Genomic DNA, 15,774 nt, shown 5'->3' on the forward strand with positions numbered 1-15,774 from the left:
AAAGTTAAGTGCAGTTGACTCTTAGAAGAGCAATTCCTCCTTGGTAAGAATCCCCCTTCATTTAGACTGCAGGATAGGAATGGTCTGTGGAAAACTCTCACAAGGAAGACCAACCACCACAATCAAGACATTCTTACGAGGACAGATAGTGGCCCCCCAGAGTGGAAGTAATTCTATAGCAGGCCTGCAGAGAGTACAGAGTATGCAAAGTACACAGTATGAAGTTATTTTCTTGTCCTTCTTCTAAGGTGCTTAGATCAGCACTTGTTTTTTAATGTACTATATGTTTATCCCACAATTTCTCCATAGAGCTTAAGGTTACTTTGTTCCCCTTATTTTTATCCTCACAACAACCTTGTGAGGTAGGTTGGGCTGACTACCCAAAGGTCAAATCAATGGGCTTCATGATGTGGTTATCTGAAGCCAGGTCTCCCTGACCCAGTTTCTACACTCTTATACCACACTGGCTTATTCTGGGGTTGTCAGCTCTCGAGTGGGAAATACCTAGAGATTTTTTTTTTGGGGGGGGGGGGAACCTCAGCAGGGTACAGAGCCACAGAGTCCATCCTTCAAAGCAGCCACGTCCTCCAGGGGAAGTGATCTCTATTGTCTGAAAATGTTGTAATAGCAGATCTTCAGGTCCCACCTAGAGGTTGGGAAATCTAACCTATTCCTGTACTCTGCCTTCAGAATTTGTGTTTTGAATAACGTTACACAGAGACTAGGAACCTGCAAACATCAGCTTTCTAGGCACAAACAGATACATTTACAAGTTTCCTCCATTAGAAAAATCTTATTTGAAAATTTGTCAATGTAAACTGTATTTGCCACTTAATGTACAACATGCCTTAGGCACAATTCAGTAGCATTCTGTACCTTAGTGCACTCAATTCCTCACCATATCACTGTCATTTCATTTAAATTTGTGGGTTCCTTCATGTGTTCCGCTATCATGATATTCATATACAATAAATTAAAACAAAGCAGGAGTCCAGCAGCATTGTAAAGACTCACAAAACCATTCCAATTTCAGATTTTGTCAAAACTGACTTCTTCATAAGTGTGAAATGCACATCCATTGACAGATGCATTTTGTACTAAACAGAAGGGGGTGATGTTACAGAGAGGAAAGTTAATCTTCTCCCGCCACCTTTTGGTTGCTTGCCTAAAGAAATGGACACCGTGCACTGGAGGAAGCAACTTCCTGCTCATGAGAGTTTATTCTGGGATAAATTTTGTACGTCTTCAAGGGGTCACTGGCACTTTATTTGCTGCTACAAACACATACAGCTCTCCCTCGGAAATAAGCAGTTCATCTTAACCACAGACAGGCTCCTTTTGAGGCTCCTCCTACAATGCTCTGTTTCTTGGTGTTTGCAACATGCATCCTGGGAGATTTCTGCCTTCCTAAAAAACCATCCATCCATCTCTTTGCAGCACAGTCCCCTCTTCACTATCTTCCAACAGCCTTAGAGCACCCAGACATGTTGTTAACTTCAGCACGGTTAAGAGCCCCATGAATTGCCAAGTCAGCTTTGCAGTTTGCATCCTCTTCCCTTCTGGAGAGCCAGTTTCGTGTAGTGGTTAAGTGCACGGACTCTTATCTGGGAGAACAGAGTTTGATTCCCCACTCTTCCACTTGCACCTGCTGGAATGGCCTTGGGTCAGCCATAGCTCTGGCAGATGTTGTCCTTGAAAGGGCAGCTGCTGTGAGAGCCCTCTCAGCCCCACCCACCTCATAGGGTGTCTGTTGTGGAGGAAAATAAAGGAGATTGTGAGCCACTCCGAGACTCTGAGTGGAGGGAGGAATATAAATCCAATGTCGTCTTCTTCTTCACATTCTGCACTGAGACGCTGCTGAAGAGGTGGATTCAGTCATCCGTGCTCCAGTCCTCAGTATAAGAGGGCACTACGGCTACCTCTTGGTAGAAGGTTCCTGTGCCCTTACCCAGCATCCTGATGCTAGAAACAGAAAAGACCATTCATCATTATTTCATTTCTTACATGAGCCATTAAATGCCAATACAATTTAATACTAATCTCTGCTGGGCTAATAATGAGGCCAGTAACAAACAAATCTAATCACAAAACAAGCTGTTCTCCCCCCCCCCCTTTTTTTTTGCCCTTCAGTTTCCCTCACTGGAGATGCCAGAGATGCACTGGTGCCTGTGCATGCGAGAATGAGCGAGGAGGAGGAGGAATTCCTTTTCTCCTGCAGTCCTGAAGTTCTCCCTCTCCTCTGCCCTGTTGCATGGAACAACTGAGTTCCTGCTCGCTACAACAGGTAGTGGAAGGGGGGAGGGCAGGTGGATCAAAAGGCTGGAGCAGGCACAGGTGGGAGATGGCAGGGCTTCCTGGGCTTCTGATTCAGGGGCAAAGGTCATGGTTTCTGCAGTCTCTTCTGTTGCAAGTGAACACACAAAATACAGCACAATGTGGTATCTCCCTTAAAGACTGAAACACTGGAATAAAAGTTGGTTTCCATATGCAGGAAAAGCATATTGTATTTCAAGAATGAACCCATAGCTTGACCCTCCCCACCTGTTCTCACCCATCAAACCCCACCCCCAGGAAATATGTGACACAGAGCAATATGTCTCAAGGACTACTTTATCAAAGTAAATTGGAGTGCAGGTTGAGAAAGACAGGTTGCTTACCTGTAACTGTAGATCTTCGAGTGGTCATCTGTGCATTCACACCTGGAACGCCTGCGCATGCCCATTGGCGCCGAGCACGGAAAAATCCCGGGCTTTTCAGGTACCGATTCGGGGATCGGCGCAGGCGCATTATCCCATGGGTGTGAAGCACAGAGACCATGAAGAAGATCACAAACTTTTTCAAGAAGAACTCTTTGGCTGAGCCTGTGGGAGGCCTCTCTGTGCACCACATTAGATAGATGTTGTTGTTTTTTTTTATTTCATTACATATGCTAAACCCACTTTCACCAAGTAGGGCGATATATCCACAGTATTCCAATGTATTTCTCTTTTAGGATAGTGTATCAGAATAATGCTTTCATATTGACATACTCAAACAAGAGATATTGGCTGTTAATCTCATTACTTATATTAAACAATCAGCTACTATATTTTAATGTATTTTTTTCCTAATGGCAAACTAGAATGATGTATATATTTACGTTACATGTTAAAAGGTAAATTAGTTGGGACAGAAAAAGCTTCTGGGAAAGAAATGCCTTCTTTTTGACCCAGGTTTATTAGCAATAGAATAATTAACAGGCATTCTCACATTCTGGTTAAAACAATTTTATTTGGTAACATATGGTAACAAATTATATTTCTTGCATCATTAATAACTTCTTTTATCTATCCCATATATTACTTTCTACCCACCCCTCCCCCCGTTACTTGACCCCCACCGGTGTTATTTACTTAAAGTACTAATGTTTAAAGGTACCCTTAACTAATAAAAGCAAAAATTAATATTCTTCTTTTTTCTAAGACTTAATCATTATCAAAAATTGTCCAATGTCTTTTTATTTTCCACTCTTTTTCTACATATCTTCTGAACTTTTTCCACTCCATCTTAAAAACTTCTAGATCATAGTCTCTTAAAATTCTTGTTCATTTGTCCATTTCACTCCATGTCATAACATTTACAATCCAATCCCATTTCTCTGGTATTTTTTCTTGCTTCCACAACTGCGCATATTCCTAGCAGCTGAAAGCAAGTACCAAATTATAGTTCTACCTTCTTTTGGAAATTTTTCCATTTGTAATCCCAACAGAAAAGTCTCTGCAACTTTCTTAAATTCATATCCCAAGATCCTAGAAATTTCTTGTTGAATCATCTGCCAATACTTTTTTGTTCTTTCACAAGTCCACCACATATGGTAGAAAGAACCTTCATGTTTTTTATATTTCCAACATCTGTCTGGCATGGCATCTTATTATTCATCTCTGCCAATTTCTTAGGAGTCATATACCATCTATACATCATTTTAAAACAGTTCTCTTTAATACCATGACACGTCGAAAGCTTCATAGAGTTCTTCCACAAATATTCCCAAGTTTCCATCTGTATTTATTTACACTGATTGCCCACTTAATCATTTGAGATTTCACTACATATTCTGTAGACCATTTTAAAATTAATTTATATAATTTTGAAATTAATTTTTCGTTGTCTCCAAGCAGAACTTTTTCCATTTCTGTTTGCTCTTTTCTTATTCCTTCAGTTTTAATGTCATTCTCCACCAAGCTCTTTATTTGTTGCATTTGAAACCAATCATATTTATTATTCAGTTCTTCAGCAGTTTTCAATTCTATTTTGCCACTTTGTATTTTTAATAGTTGATTATATGATAACCACTTTTCTTCATTCGTCTCAGCTGTTATTTTTATCACTTCGGCTGGCACTATCCATAATGGTTTTCTCTCATCTCCATATTTCTTATATTTCATCCATGTATTTAACAAGCTATTTCTTATATAATGGTGAGAGAAAAAGCCGTCTATCTCCCCCCCCCCCATAATACATATAAGCATGCCAGCCAAATTTATTTCCATGACCTTCCAACGCTAAGAGTTTTTTCTTTAACAGCATTATCCATTCTTTTATCCATACTAAACAAACTGCTTCATGATATAATTTTAAGTCTGGTAATTGAAATCCACCTCTCTCTTTTGCATCTGTTAAAATTTTCATTTTAATCCTTGGTTTCTTCCCAGCCCACACAAACTCTAAATTTTTTCTTTGCCATCTATTAAATTGTTTACTGTCTTTCACAATCGGAATAGTTTGAAACAAATAGATTATTCTTGGTAGAATATTCATTTTAATTGCAGCTATTCTACCCAACAGTGACAAAAGTTTATTCTACTTTAACATATCTTCATCCATTTTATGCCATAGCTTCTCATAATTATTTTTGAACAAATCAATATTCTTCATTGTTATCTCCACACCCAAATACTTTAACTTGGAAGTAACTTCACAGCCCGTTAGTCTCTGCGATTCTTGTTGCTTATTTATTTGCATATTTTTACATAGAAGTTTTGATTTTTCTTTATTAATACAAAGTCCCGCCAACTCCCCATATTCTTGTATTTTGGCTAACAACAAAGGTGTGACTTGTATGGGGTTTTCATTTATAAACATTATATCATCTGCAAATGCTCTGTATTTGTAAGTAAATCTTTTTACTTTTAATCCTCTTGAATTTGCATCAGTAATATTTCAGGAGTCATTATAAACAACAGTGGGGAAAGTGGACAACCTTGTCTTGTACCTTTACTAATTATCATGTCTTCTGTAGGATCAGCATTTATACATAGCCTTGCACGTTGTTCAGTATATATTGCTTTTATCATATAAAACTTTCTCCCAGCTCCATTTTCTCCATTACTGCAAACATAAAATCCCAATTTAAATTGTCAAATGCTTTCTCTGCATCCGCAAAAAATAATGCTACTTCCTTCTCTGAATGTCTTTCATAATATTCTACAATATTTACAACAGTTCTGATATTGTCTCTTATTTGCCTTTTGGGAAGAAACCCCGCTTGATCTTCCTTTATAAATTTTATCAAATATTGTTTAAACCATTCTGCCAAGATTCTTGTATATATTTTAGTATATATATTTTTAGTCGTTATTTAATAATGAAATTGGTCTATAATTTTTTACGTTCGTGACATCTCTATCTTCCTTTGGAATCAACGAAATAACAGCTTCCTTCCACGAATTTGGTATTTTCCCTTTTGTTCTTATCATATTCATCAATTTCTGCAGTTTCGGGATTAACTCCTCTTTGAGGGTTTTAAAAAATTTAGTTGTATATCCATCTGGCCCAGGTGCTTTTCCATTTTTTATTGCATTAATTGCTGCTTCAGTTTCTATTTTTTCAATTGGATCGTTCAAAACTTTTCACATATTTTCTGCTAAGGGTGCTATTTTTATCTTTTGTACGTACTCATCCATCCTTCCATTCCTTATTTTAACACCTTTAAATAACTTGGCATAATACTTGGTTTCAAACAATTTTATTAGTAACATATGGTAATAAATTTCAATTTCTTACTTCATTAATAATTACTTTTTTTAAAATCTATCCCATATACTACTTTCTACCCACTCCTCCCCCCATTACTTCACCCCCGTTGGTGTTATATACTTAAAATCTTAATATTAAAGGTACCCTTAATTAATAAGAACCAAAATTAATATCCTCCTCCCTCTTGTACTTAGTCATTATGAAAAATTGTCCAATGTCCTTTTATTTTCCACTCTTTTTCTACATATCTTCTGAACTTTTTCCACTCCATCTTAAATACTTCTAAAGCATAGTCTCTTAAGTTCCTTGTTAACTTGTCCATTTCACTCCATGTCATAACTCTTACAATCCAATCCCATTTCTCTGGTATTTTTTCTTGCTTCCACAACTGTGCATACAATGTCCTAGCAGCTGAGACAAGTGCCAGATTAAAGTTCTATCTTCTTTTGGAAATTTTTCCATTTGTAATCCCAACAGAAAAGTCTCTGCAACTTTGTTAAATTCGTATCCCAAGATCTTAGAAATCTCTTGTTGAATCATCTGCCAGTACTTTTTCGCTCTTTCACAAGTCCACCACATATGGTAGAAAGAACCTTCATGTTTTTGACATTTCCAACATCTATCTGACATCTTATTGTTCATCTTTGCCAACTTTTTACATCATCTTAAAACAGTTTTCTTTAATACTCTGACATGTTGAGAGTTTCATAGAGTTCGTCCACAAATATTCCCATGTGTCCATCTGTATTTCTTTATTTACATTAATTGCCCACTTAATCATTTGAGATTTCACTACTTCATCTTCCGTAGACAATTTTAAAAATAACTTATAGATTCTTGAAATTAATTTTTCATTATCTCCAAGCAAAACTTTTCCCATTTCTGTTTGTTCTCGTCTTATTCTTTCAGTTTTAACATCGCTTTCCACCAAACTTTTTATTTTTTGCATTTGAAACCAATCATACTTATTATTCAACTCTTCAGCAGTATTCAATTCTATTTTACTGCTTTTACAGATTAATATTCTTCATTGTTATTTCCACGCCCAAATATTTTACTTTAAGGGTAACTTCACATCCCGTTAATCTCTGCAATTCCTTTTGTTTACTTACTTGCATATTTTTACACTTTTCTTTATTAACATAAAGTCCCACCAATTCTCCAAAATCTTGTATTTTGGCTAACAACAAAGGTGTTACTTGCGTAGGATTTTCGTTTATAAACATTATATCATCTGCAAATGCTCTATATTTATAGGAAAATCCTTTAATTCTCGTTCCTTCAATTTCTTCATCATCTTGTATTTGCATCAATAAGATTTCAAGAGTCATTATAAACAACAATGGTGAAAGCGGACAACCTTGCCTTGTGCCTTTGCTGATTATCATTTCTTCTGTAAGATCTGCATTTATACATAACCTTGCACGTTGTTCAGTATAAATTGCTTTTATCATTCTTATAAAGTTTTCCCCAAACTTTATTTTGTCCATTACTGCAAACAAAGTCCCAATTCAAATTATCAAAAGCTTTCTCTGTGTCTGCAAAGAATAATGCAACTTCCTTCTCTGGATGTCTTTCATAGTATTCTACAATATTTACAACAGTTCTAATATTGTCTCTTATTTGCCTTTTAGGGAGAAAACCCGCTTGGTCTTCCTTTATAAAATTTATTAGATATTGTTTAAGCCGTTCTGCTAAGATTTTTGTGTATATCTTATAATCATTGTTTAATAATGAGATTGGTCTATAGTTCTTTACATTAGTGACATCCCTATCTTCCTTTGGAATCAACGAAATTACTGTTTCCTTCCATGTATTTGGTATTTTCCCATTTATTCTTATCACATTCATTAATTTTTGAAGTTTCGGTATTAATTCTTCTTTAAATGTTTTTTAAAAATTTGCCATAAATCCATCTGGTCCAGGAGCCTTTCCAATTTTCATTGCATTAATCGCTACTTCAATTTCTATTTTTTTCAGTTGGATCATTCAAAACTTTTTCCATATAATCAGTTAAGGGTGCTATTTTAATCTTCTGCAAATACGCTTCCATCTTTTCCTTCTTTACTTTAACACCTTTAAATAGTTTAGCATAATATTTTAAAAATTCTCTCTTTATTCTTGATCTGCCATCTCTCTTCCATCAGCCACAATTTTATTAATAATTTTACTTTCTCTCTTTTTCTTCAATTGCCAGGCCAAATGTTTTCCAGGTTTATTTGCTCCCTCAAAAGATTTCTGTTTTAATTTTTTCAAATTCCATTCTAATTCTTTATTTAACAGAAGTCTCATTTGTGCTTGCAATATTGTAATCTCCTTTACAATTTTTTTTCTGGCCTTTTCCTTAATTCACATTCTTTTTTCTTAATTTCATTTTGAATGTCCAACATCTGTTTATCTTTTGCTCTCTTGTCTTTATTATTCAATGTTATTAGTAATCCTCTCATTACTGCCTTTAGGCATCCCATACCATCTGAAATTCTATATCCTCTCTGTCATTTACTTAGAAGTACGCTTTGGTTTCATTTTCTAGAGATGTCACTATTTCTTTATTTTGTAGTAAATCTTCATTTAATCTCCATCTTCTTGACTTTTTCAACAATTTTGAAATCCACATTATTGGGTTATGATCAGCTCCTATTTTAGGTAATATCTCTATTTTCTTTGTTATAAGCCCCAAATCTTTAGTACCCCACAACATGGCAATTCTAGAGAAGGAGCTATGTTTAGCTGAAAAAAAGGTATAGTCCCGTACCTCAGGATTAAACTTCCTCCCTATATCTTCCAAACTCTCCTGTTTGACCAATTAAAAAAAAGACTGGCAATTTCCCTTCTTTATCATTTTTTTTCTTCCCAGATCTATCTATTGTATTCTGAATTATTCCGTTAAAGTCCCCCATCAATAAAATTTGCTCATAGGTCACTTCATCAAGATGTTGTGTAGTATTTTTAAAGAAAATGTCTTTAGCACCATTTGGAGCATAAAGTCCCAATAACAACATTTTTTTGGCATTCAAAGCAATTTCTACCGCTATATATCTTCCATCTTTATCTTTAAATACCAATTTCGGGTCTAATTCTTGTTTAATATAAAAGACTACTCCTCTCTTCTTCTGTTCAGCCAATGTTAAAAATTCTAGTCCCAATTGTTTATTCCATAAAAATTTATAATCCTTTTGTCTAATATGCACTTCTTGCAAACATACTATATTACAATTTTGTTTTTTTTATCTAATGAAACGTTGCCTTTCTTTTTTGTGGTGAATCTAGTCCATTTACATTCCAAGATATCAATTTGTAATCCATCATGGTGCAAATTCTTTATTTTCTTTATAAAATCTACGCAGTTCCTGTATATTTGTGATTGTAATCCTTTTCCCTTGAAGTTCAAAGCTCAGACCTTCAGATATTATCCATCTATACCTCATTCCATTGTCACGTAGTTTTTCTGTCAATTTTTTATATGCCTTTCTGTCAGTTAACATTTGTCTTGACAGTTCTTTCATAATTCTTACTCTACTGCCTCCCAATGTCAATGACTTTTCAATGTTTTTATTCATGATTTTTCCCACCATTTCTTTTGTCATAAATCTTATGACCACATCTCTTGGCAGATTATTCTTTTTTGCATACAGTGAATTTACTCTATACATATAGTCATACATATTTCTATTCCCTTCAGGATCTTCCTCCAAAAATTCTGCAATTATTTTTATTATGTATTCTTTCAAGTCTGATTCTTCATCTTCAGGTACACCTCTCAGACGGATCTGAGTTTCCATCAGTTTGCAGTCATGAATTGTCACTTTTTCTTGTAATTTTAACAAGGTGCTGGAGGAGGTGAGGGCCCTGTGGGACCTTGTTCAGTTCCGCAGGGCCTGTAAGACGACCCTCTTCCGGCTAGCCTACACCTAGCTAAGATGAGAACTCAATGTAGCTTGGCCAGACATCTGTTCTATATGTAATTGGTATGTTTACTGGTTTTTAAGGTTTTAACTGTTTTAAATGTTTAATTGTTTATATATTTAAAATTGTTTAATTTTTATGTTTGACCAATTTTTGGAAGCCGCCCTGAGCCACTTGTGGGAAGGGCGGGATACAAATCATGAATAAATAAATAAATAAAATGTGTTTTCACTCTCTCTTCCACTTCTTGTACTTTCTTTGTTATTACCACAGTGTCATTTCTGAGATTCTCTTTTTCTTTTTTTAATTCTTTCTTTGAGTCCTCAATATCCTTTCTTATTTCTTTTTTAGAGGCAGTTATCATTTCTTTCACCCCCTTCATTATCCTAGCTTCCATTGCATCTAATTGGGCTTGCATTTTCTCTATTAAGCAGACCTATCACAAGTTTGTTTCAGGTCTGACATATAAAAGAAATCAAAAATTTTGATCTCACCAAATTAAATTTGAACCATCAGGTTTGATAAAGTGAAGCTTGCCCTTTTCAATGCACCCAATTTCGCTGTCCTCTGAGCCTCCCAGGCTCAGATATTAAGGTTTAAAGTTTTTATTTCTCCCAAAATGGCAGTCACAACTTTTGCTTTACTTTAAAAAAACTCCTTTTTTCCCTTTTACCCATTCAAATCTTCTTATCTACTATCCAACAGTAGTAATTTTTTAATTGCCAAATCTGTTAACTCCACCAATTTTTAATGTCCCAATCACTTTAAAAACGATGTTAAAATATAGTCCTCCTAACAACAATGGCCACCCATGTTTCTCTCTGGTATTATAATCCAAGAGTAGGCTGTTTGCTTCGTTGACTTCCTTCTTCTTCCTCCAATACTTCCTGCTTTTCTTGCCTTCAAATCTCGTTTCACTGGTAGAGAAATTTCATGATATCTGATGTATTTCCTGTGTTGACTGTGAGAACTGCAGGTCTGTGATGATGGTGCTGCCTCCTCAACCACAGATAGACTAAACAATAAATTCCTTTCTTCTTTTAACACTGTCTTTTAAGATTACAAAGTTCAAATTTAGCCCCTTATTTTCTTCTCCTTTCAGGCTTTCGGTATTTCCAACTCCCACCTTTTACTTTTGTTTTGTTTAACTTTAATTAGTCACGGAATGAAGAGATAGCAAATAGTACCTTTTTTCCGTAGTTTATCCAAATCAACACCAGTCCTTTACAGATTAGATGTTTAAAATTGTAAAGGAGGTTTGGATCCTGCCGAGCTTATGTCCCAGCTTGCTCCCCTTCTGAGAAGCAATTCAGCTCGGCGTTTTCCAACCCCGGAAGTCCCAGGCATTCTCACATTCTGACATGTTACTGTTTTATGGTTTCCCACACTAATGCAACCGAGATCAAAGGTTATCTGAATTTGTTAATTTTACTATTCTGCTTATGGATTTTAACTTTGTACCACTTGGCATTCCAAACCCCACCAGCTATATGTGGCTCTGCTTACTGTACTTCATTTCTCGTCTGAAGAAGTGTGCGTGCACACGAAAGCTTTCATTCTGAATAAAACTAAGTTGGTCTTAAAGGTGCAATTGACTCCTATTTTGTATTAGTACTAAATAAGCATCCTCAACTTACACAGAGGTTTTCCAGGGCTGGTGTTACTAACACTGCTTTCAAAGGAAGAGTGGAAATTGTGGATAGTCTCTTGTAAAATTTTTCGCTCTCGTCCCTGATGAAGAAACATAATTAAACCAGAACCAAAAATGCACTCAATATTGAAGTCTATGTATAACATTGTTACTAAAGTTTCCATTGGCATCTTTGGGAATGTCCCTTGGTCTCCCAGTCTTGTCTCCTGTGACCGACAGGAGGTCTTTCACATCAACTGCTTCCTGATCTTTTTAGCTAGAGATTGCTAGGGACTGAGCCTAGGATCTTCTCCATGCCAAGCAGATCATGGATCCTCTCTAATTGTTGGCTTTTGGGAGGTCAGGCCAGTGTCCAAACACAGTTGGCTTAATCCCTGGAATGTGCAACTAGCCTGCACCCCACCCCCCCGTTGGGCCAGGAGAGCTCAGCAACCCCTTAGCCAGTCCCCAAAGGTAAAGCTTTTCAGCATCATGACAGACAGCAGACCTGGAGCCAACCCAAGAGAACCAAGTCTCCCCCACCATCAGATATCAGAAAAGTTTTAAAAACCTGAATAGCAATATTCATTCCTCATATTGGATATTCTGAAGTACCTTTCCTGCATTCAGCTCAGAAATAGCTGCCAGAATTTGTTGTCTAGAACCATCCGTTTTAATTCCCAGTTCCTTCAAATCACCGTCTGTAAGTGTGAGAAAAGCTTCCATATCCACCTGTGAAACAGGAATCCATAATAAATTGTTTCCTCCTACCTTATAAAAGATCTAGTGGAAGAAGAGAAAAGGAGTAGACGTAGCCTCCCCTCCAGCTCATTCTCAACCATTCTCAAAAGCCCCCACAGCCTAGGACTTCCCATTCCCACTCTGGGCCTGATGAACTGTTGCTGCTCACGACTGCTCCATCGGCTGAAGGAACAAAGATTCAAAATTCATCCAGACAACACAACCACCTCCAGTTATGCTAAAGCTGTACAAAAACACAGTTTGCTGCCTGTGTTTGTGCCTCCCATCTTGCATGGAGCTGATTACAAGTTTCCTGAGTTGAAATGCCTTCCCAAATCCCATGACATAGGAATGCAGGCTCCCAGGAGAACCAGTATTTGTTTATTCCCCCCAAAACTGGGATTGTAACTCAAGAGTTTAATCTAAATTTAGAATCCTGGTTCGTATGTTAATTCTGATTTGCCTGAGTGCCTACACTTGTTCCATACAGGAAACACAGAGATTGTTTCAAACCAAGAATGCTTAATTTCCCCCTGCATGAGTTGGAAAGAGTGGGGAGAGGGTGTGCAAGCCCAGCAGGAAGCCTTGCCTGCACAGAAATCTGGGCATCACTGGAGACCTCTGTGGTACCTGGATGCATCCAAATGTTGTGGCCGACTGTGCCGCCATCTGAAGCAAACTGAAGCCCTTCCAAGTTCATGGGCTTGGATGGATGTAATACTGTTTCAGATGGCACTACAAGGCTGCAATTCTAAGCATACTCACTAGGGAGTATAGCTCACTGACCTTAGTAGACTTACTGCTGAGCATGCACACTTAATCATAAACAATCTTGCTATGAAATCACAAAGTGACCTTTTTCAGTTTACAAAAAATGAAAGGGGGGACATGACAGAGGTTTATCAATTTATGCATGGGGCAGAGAGAGCAGACAGAGAGGACTGTTTCTCTCTCTCCCATTATGCTAGTGCTCAGAGGCACCCAAAGGGGGAAAAGTGCAGAAAAGGGCAACTAGAATGATTAAAGGATGGGAACACTTTCCCTTTGAAGAAAGGTTAAAAGACTTTGGGCTCTTCAGCTTGGAGAAACATCGACTGAAGGGTGACATGATAGAGGTTTACAAGATTATGCATGGGATGGAGAAAGTAGAGAAAGAAGTACTTTTCTCCCTTTCTCACAATATAAGAACTTGTGGACATTCAATGAAATTGCTGAGCAGCCAGGTTAGAACGGATAAAAGGAAGTACTGCTTCACCCAAAGGGTGATTAACGTGTGGAATTCACTCCCACAGGAGGTGGTGGCAGCTACAAACATGGACAGCTTCAGGAGGAGATTGGATAAGCATATGGAGCAGAGGTCCATCAGTGGCTATAGATGGAACTCTCTGTCTGGGGCAGTGATGCTCTGTATTCTTGGTATTTGGGGGGAGAGACAGTGGTAGGGCTTCTAGTGTCCTGGCCCCACTGATGGACCTCCTGATGGCACTTGGTTTTTTTGGCCACTGTGTGACACAGAGTGTTGGACTGGATGGGCCATTGGCCTAATCCAACATGGCTTCTCTTATGTTCTTAATGAAGTTGATGGGCAATAGATTCAGGATGGAAAAAGGAAATCTGTACTGGCTTCCAGGCTCTGAGGATCAAGTGCCAGAAGTCAGGCAACAAAGAGTCATTCAATTCAGAGTTGTGCAGTCTAGAAGTCAGGCAAGGCAGGGTCAGTGGCGCAGCATCCATTGCACACCTGGCAACCATGCCTAACAGCCTCTTTGGGCAGGCTGCACAGCCCCAGGCCTAAGAGTCATGCCTGCAGCCAGTGACTCAGAAGCAATCCTGCGACTGTTCGTCTTCCTTATCAGCAAGCAGCTGGCGTTGAGCCAGAAAATGTGGGTTTTGCTATCTTTATTTAATTTATGTATTATTTCAATTTATACTCTGGCCTCCCCACAAGTGGCTAAGGGCAGATTATAGCAAAAGTTTAGAACATCAAATAAAATTAAAATAGTTAAAACAATTAAAATAGGATAACTTAACAAATCAGATGTGTAACCAGACACTGTGTAAGACAGAATGCTGGACAGAATGCTGGATTGTCTGATCCAGTAGGATTCTTCTCATTTTCTTATAACCTCAAGCAAGCCACTTTCTCTCTCCTTCAATGCCCCCCCCCCGCCCACAATGGCTCCTCCCATTAATATGGAGGCAATAATTCCGTCTTATCTTGTAGCATTATTGTAAAAATTACAGAAATTATAACATATGTGAAGGGCTGTGAACAGTCTAGAATACTGTACCAGATGTTATTTCCTATACTTTATCTTGAAAGACCCCTACCTGTCCAGCCATATGCAGGCTGATATGTTTCTACCCTTAACTTTTTATAACTAGACACCCAGGAAAACATGTTAATACTTATATTAAACTAGATGTCAGTGAAGAATTGTGGTTCTTTATAACAGACAATTGTTTGGAATAATTTTCAATATCTGTATTAAAAAGTTTCCAGCTCTTGCACATTAAGTCAATAGATGATATACCAGTGGTTCCCAACCTTTTTAGCAGAAAAAAAATCATGGATGATTAGTATCTGTTGATTAAGAAAACACATAATGACAAAAAGATCAACATGACAATGCTTAATGTGTATACAGACGTGAGGATCCCTTGTAGTATAACTCTGTGGCCCTCCAAGGGTCCCTGGCCCCCAGGTTGAAACCACCACAACATGCGGTTATTTTTTTCTAAGGAATTTTTAAAAAGCTTCCGTTATTGGGAAACATGCTTTACTGAACACCAAATCATGACTCCATCTGAGCTCCAAAGCAGACAGCAAAGCTTTTGCAGGCTTTTTAAGGGTCCCTGGCCTGTAGACATTCTCTCTTTTCTATCCATCAAATATCAGCTATATTCAACAGAACTAACGTGGGCATGTTAATTTAACCCCCTCTGTACATCCTGTCAAAATACTGGTCGGGAAGGTCACTTCATTGCCATCTAATAAAATGGTGGCTTTCCACAGCAAAAACAAATGTATACTAGGCAGGCCTACTAAGGAGAAACTTTAATTCTATTCAGTGGGGCTCACGCCCAGGAAACTATTCTTAGGGTGGTTTATAGATAGCTTTAGAAGAAAAAGTCTATCCGTGGCTGCTGCCAGCTCTGGTGACTAAAGGGAACCTCCTCCACATCCTCTGAATCCGAGTGCCAGGAGGTCACACCAAAAGAAGACCTTGGCCTCTGTGCCCTGTTGTTGGACTAGGTGGACCACTGGTCTGATCCAGCAATGCTCTTCTTGGGTTCTTCTTAGTGCCCATGAGCAAATTATTCTTTCTCATCCTCAATTCCACATTTGCAACAGGAAATATTAACAATGTACTTTTGAGGACAGTTCAAACTTCTGAAGGACTTTTATTGGATTCCTGGAGACCCTAATAAATGCTAATCAAGAGACAATAGAAAGTGTGAAAACTGTTTCTAGAAGCTGT

At 37.7% G+C, this 15,774-nt stretch overlaps 1 protein-coding gene across 1 annotated transcript in view; it reads right to left on the minus strand.

The window, feature by feature from the left end:
• Positions 1–778: 778 nt before the first annotated feature.
• Positions 779–15,774, minus strand: part of ANKS6 (ankyrin repeat and sterile alpha motif domain containing 6) — a 50,371-nt gene continuing 35,375 nt past the window's right edge. The window contains exons 14-16 of the mRNA XM_060254060.1: positions 12,167–12,283; positions 11,559–11,652; positions 779–1,962 (exon numbers count right to left, since the gene is read on the minus strand). Coding sequence (XP_060110043.1) covers positions 1,916–1,962; positions 11,559–11,652; positions 12,167–12,283 — 258 coding nt within the window. The 3' untranslated portion in view covers positions 779–1,915. The remainder of the gene's footprint in view (positions 1,963–11,558; positions 11,653–12,166; positions 12,284–15,774) is intronic.

This window comes from Heteronotia binoei, chromosome 14 (assembly GCF_032191835.1).
Source record: "Heteronotia binoei isolate CCM8104 ecotype False Entrance Well chromosome 14, APGP_CSIRO_Hbin_v1, whole genome shotgun sequence".
NCBI lineage: Eukaryota > Metazoa > Chordata > Lepidosauria > Squamata > Gekkonidae > Heteronotia > Heteronotia binoei.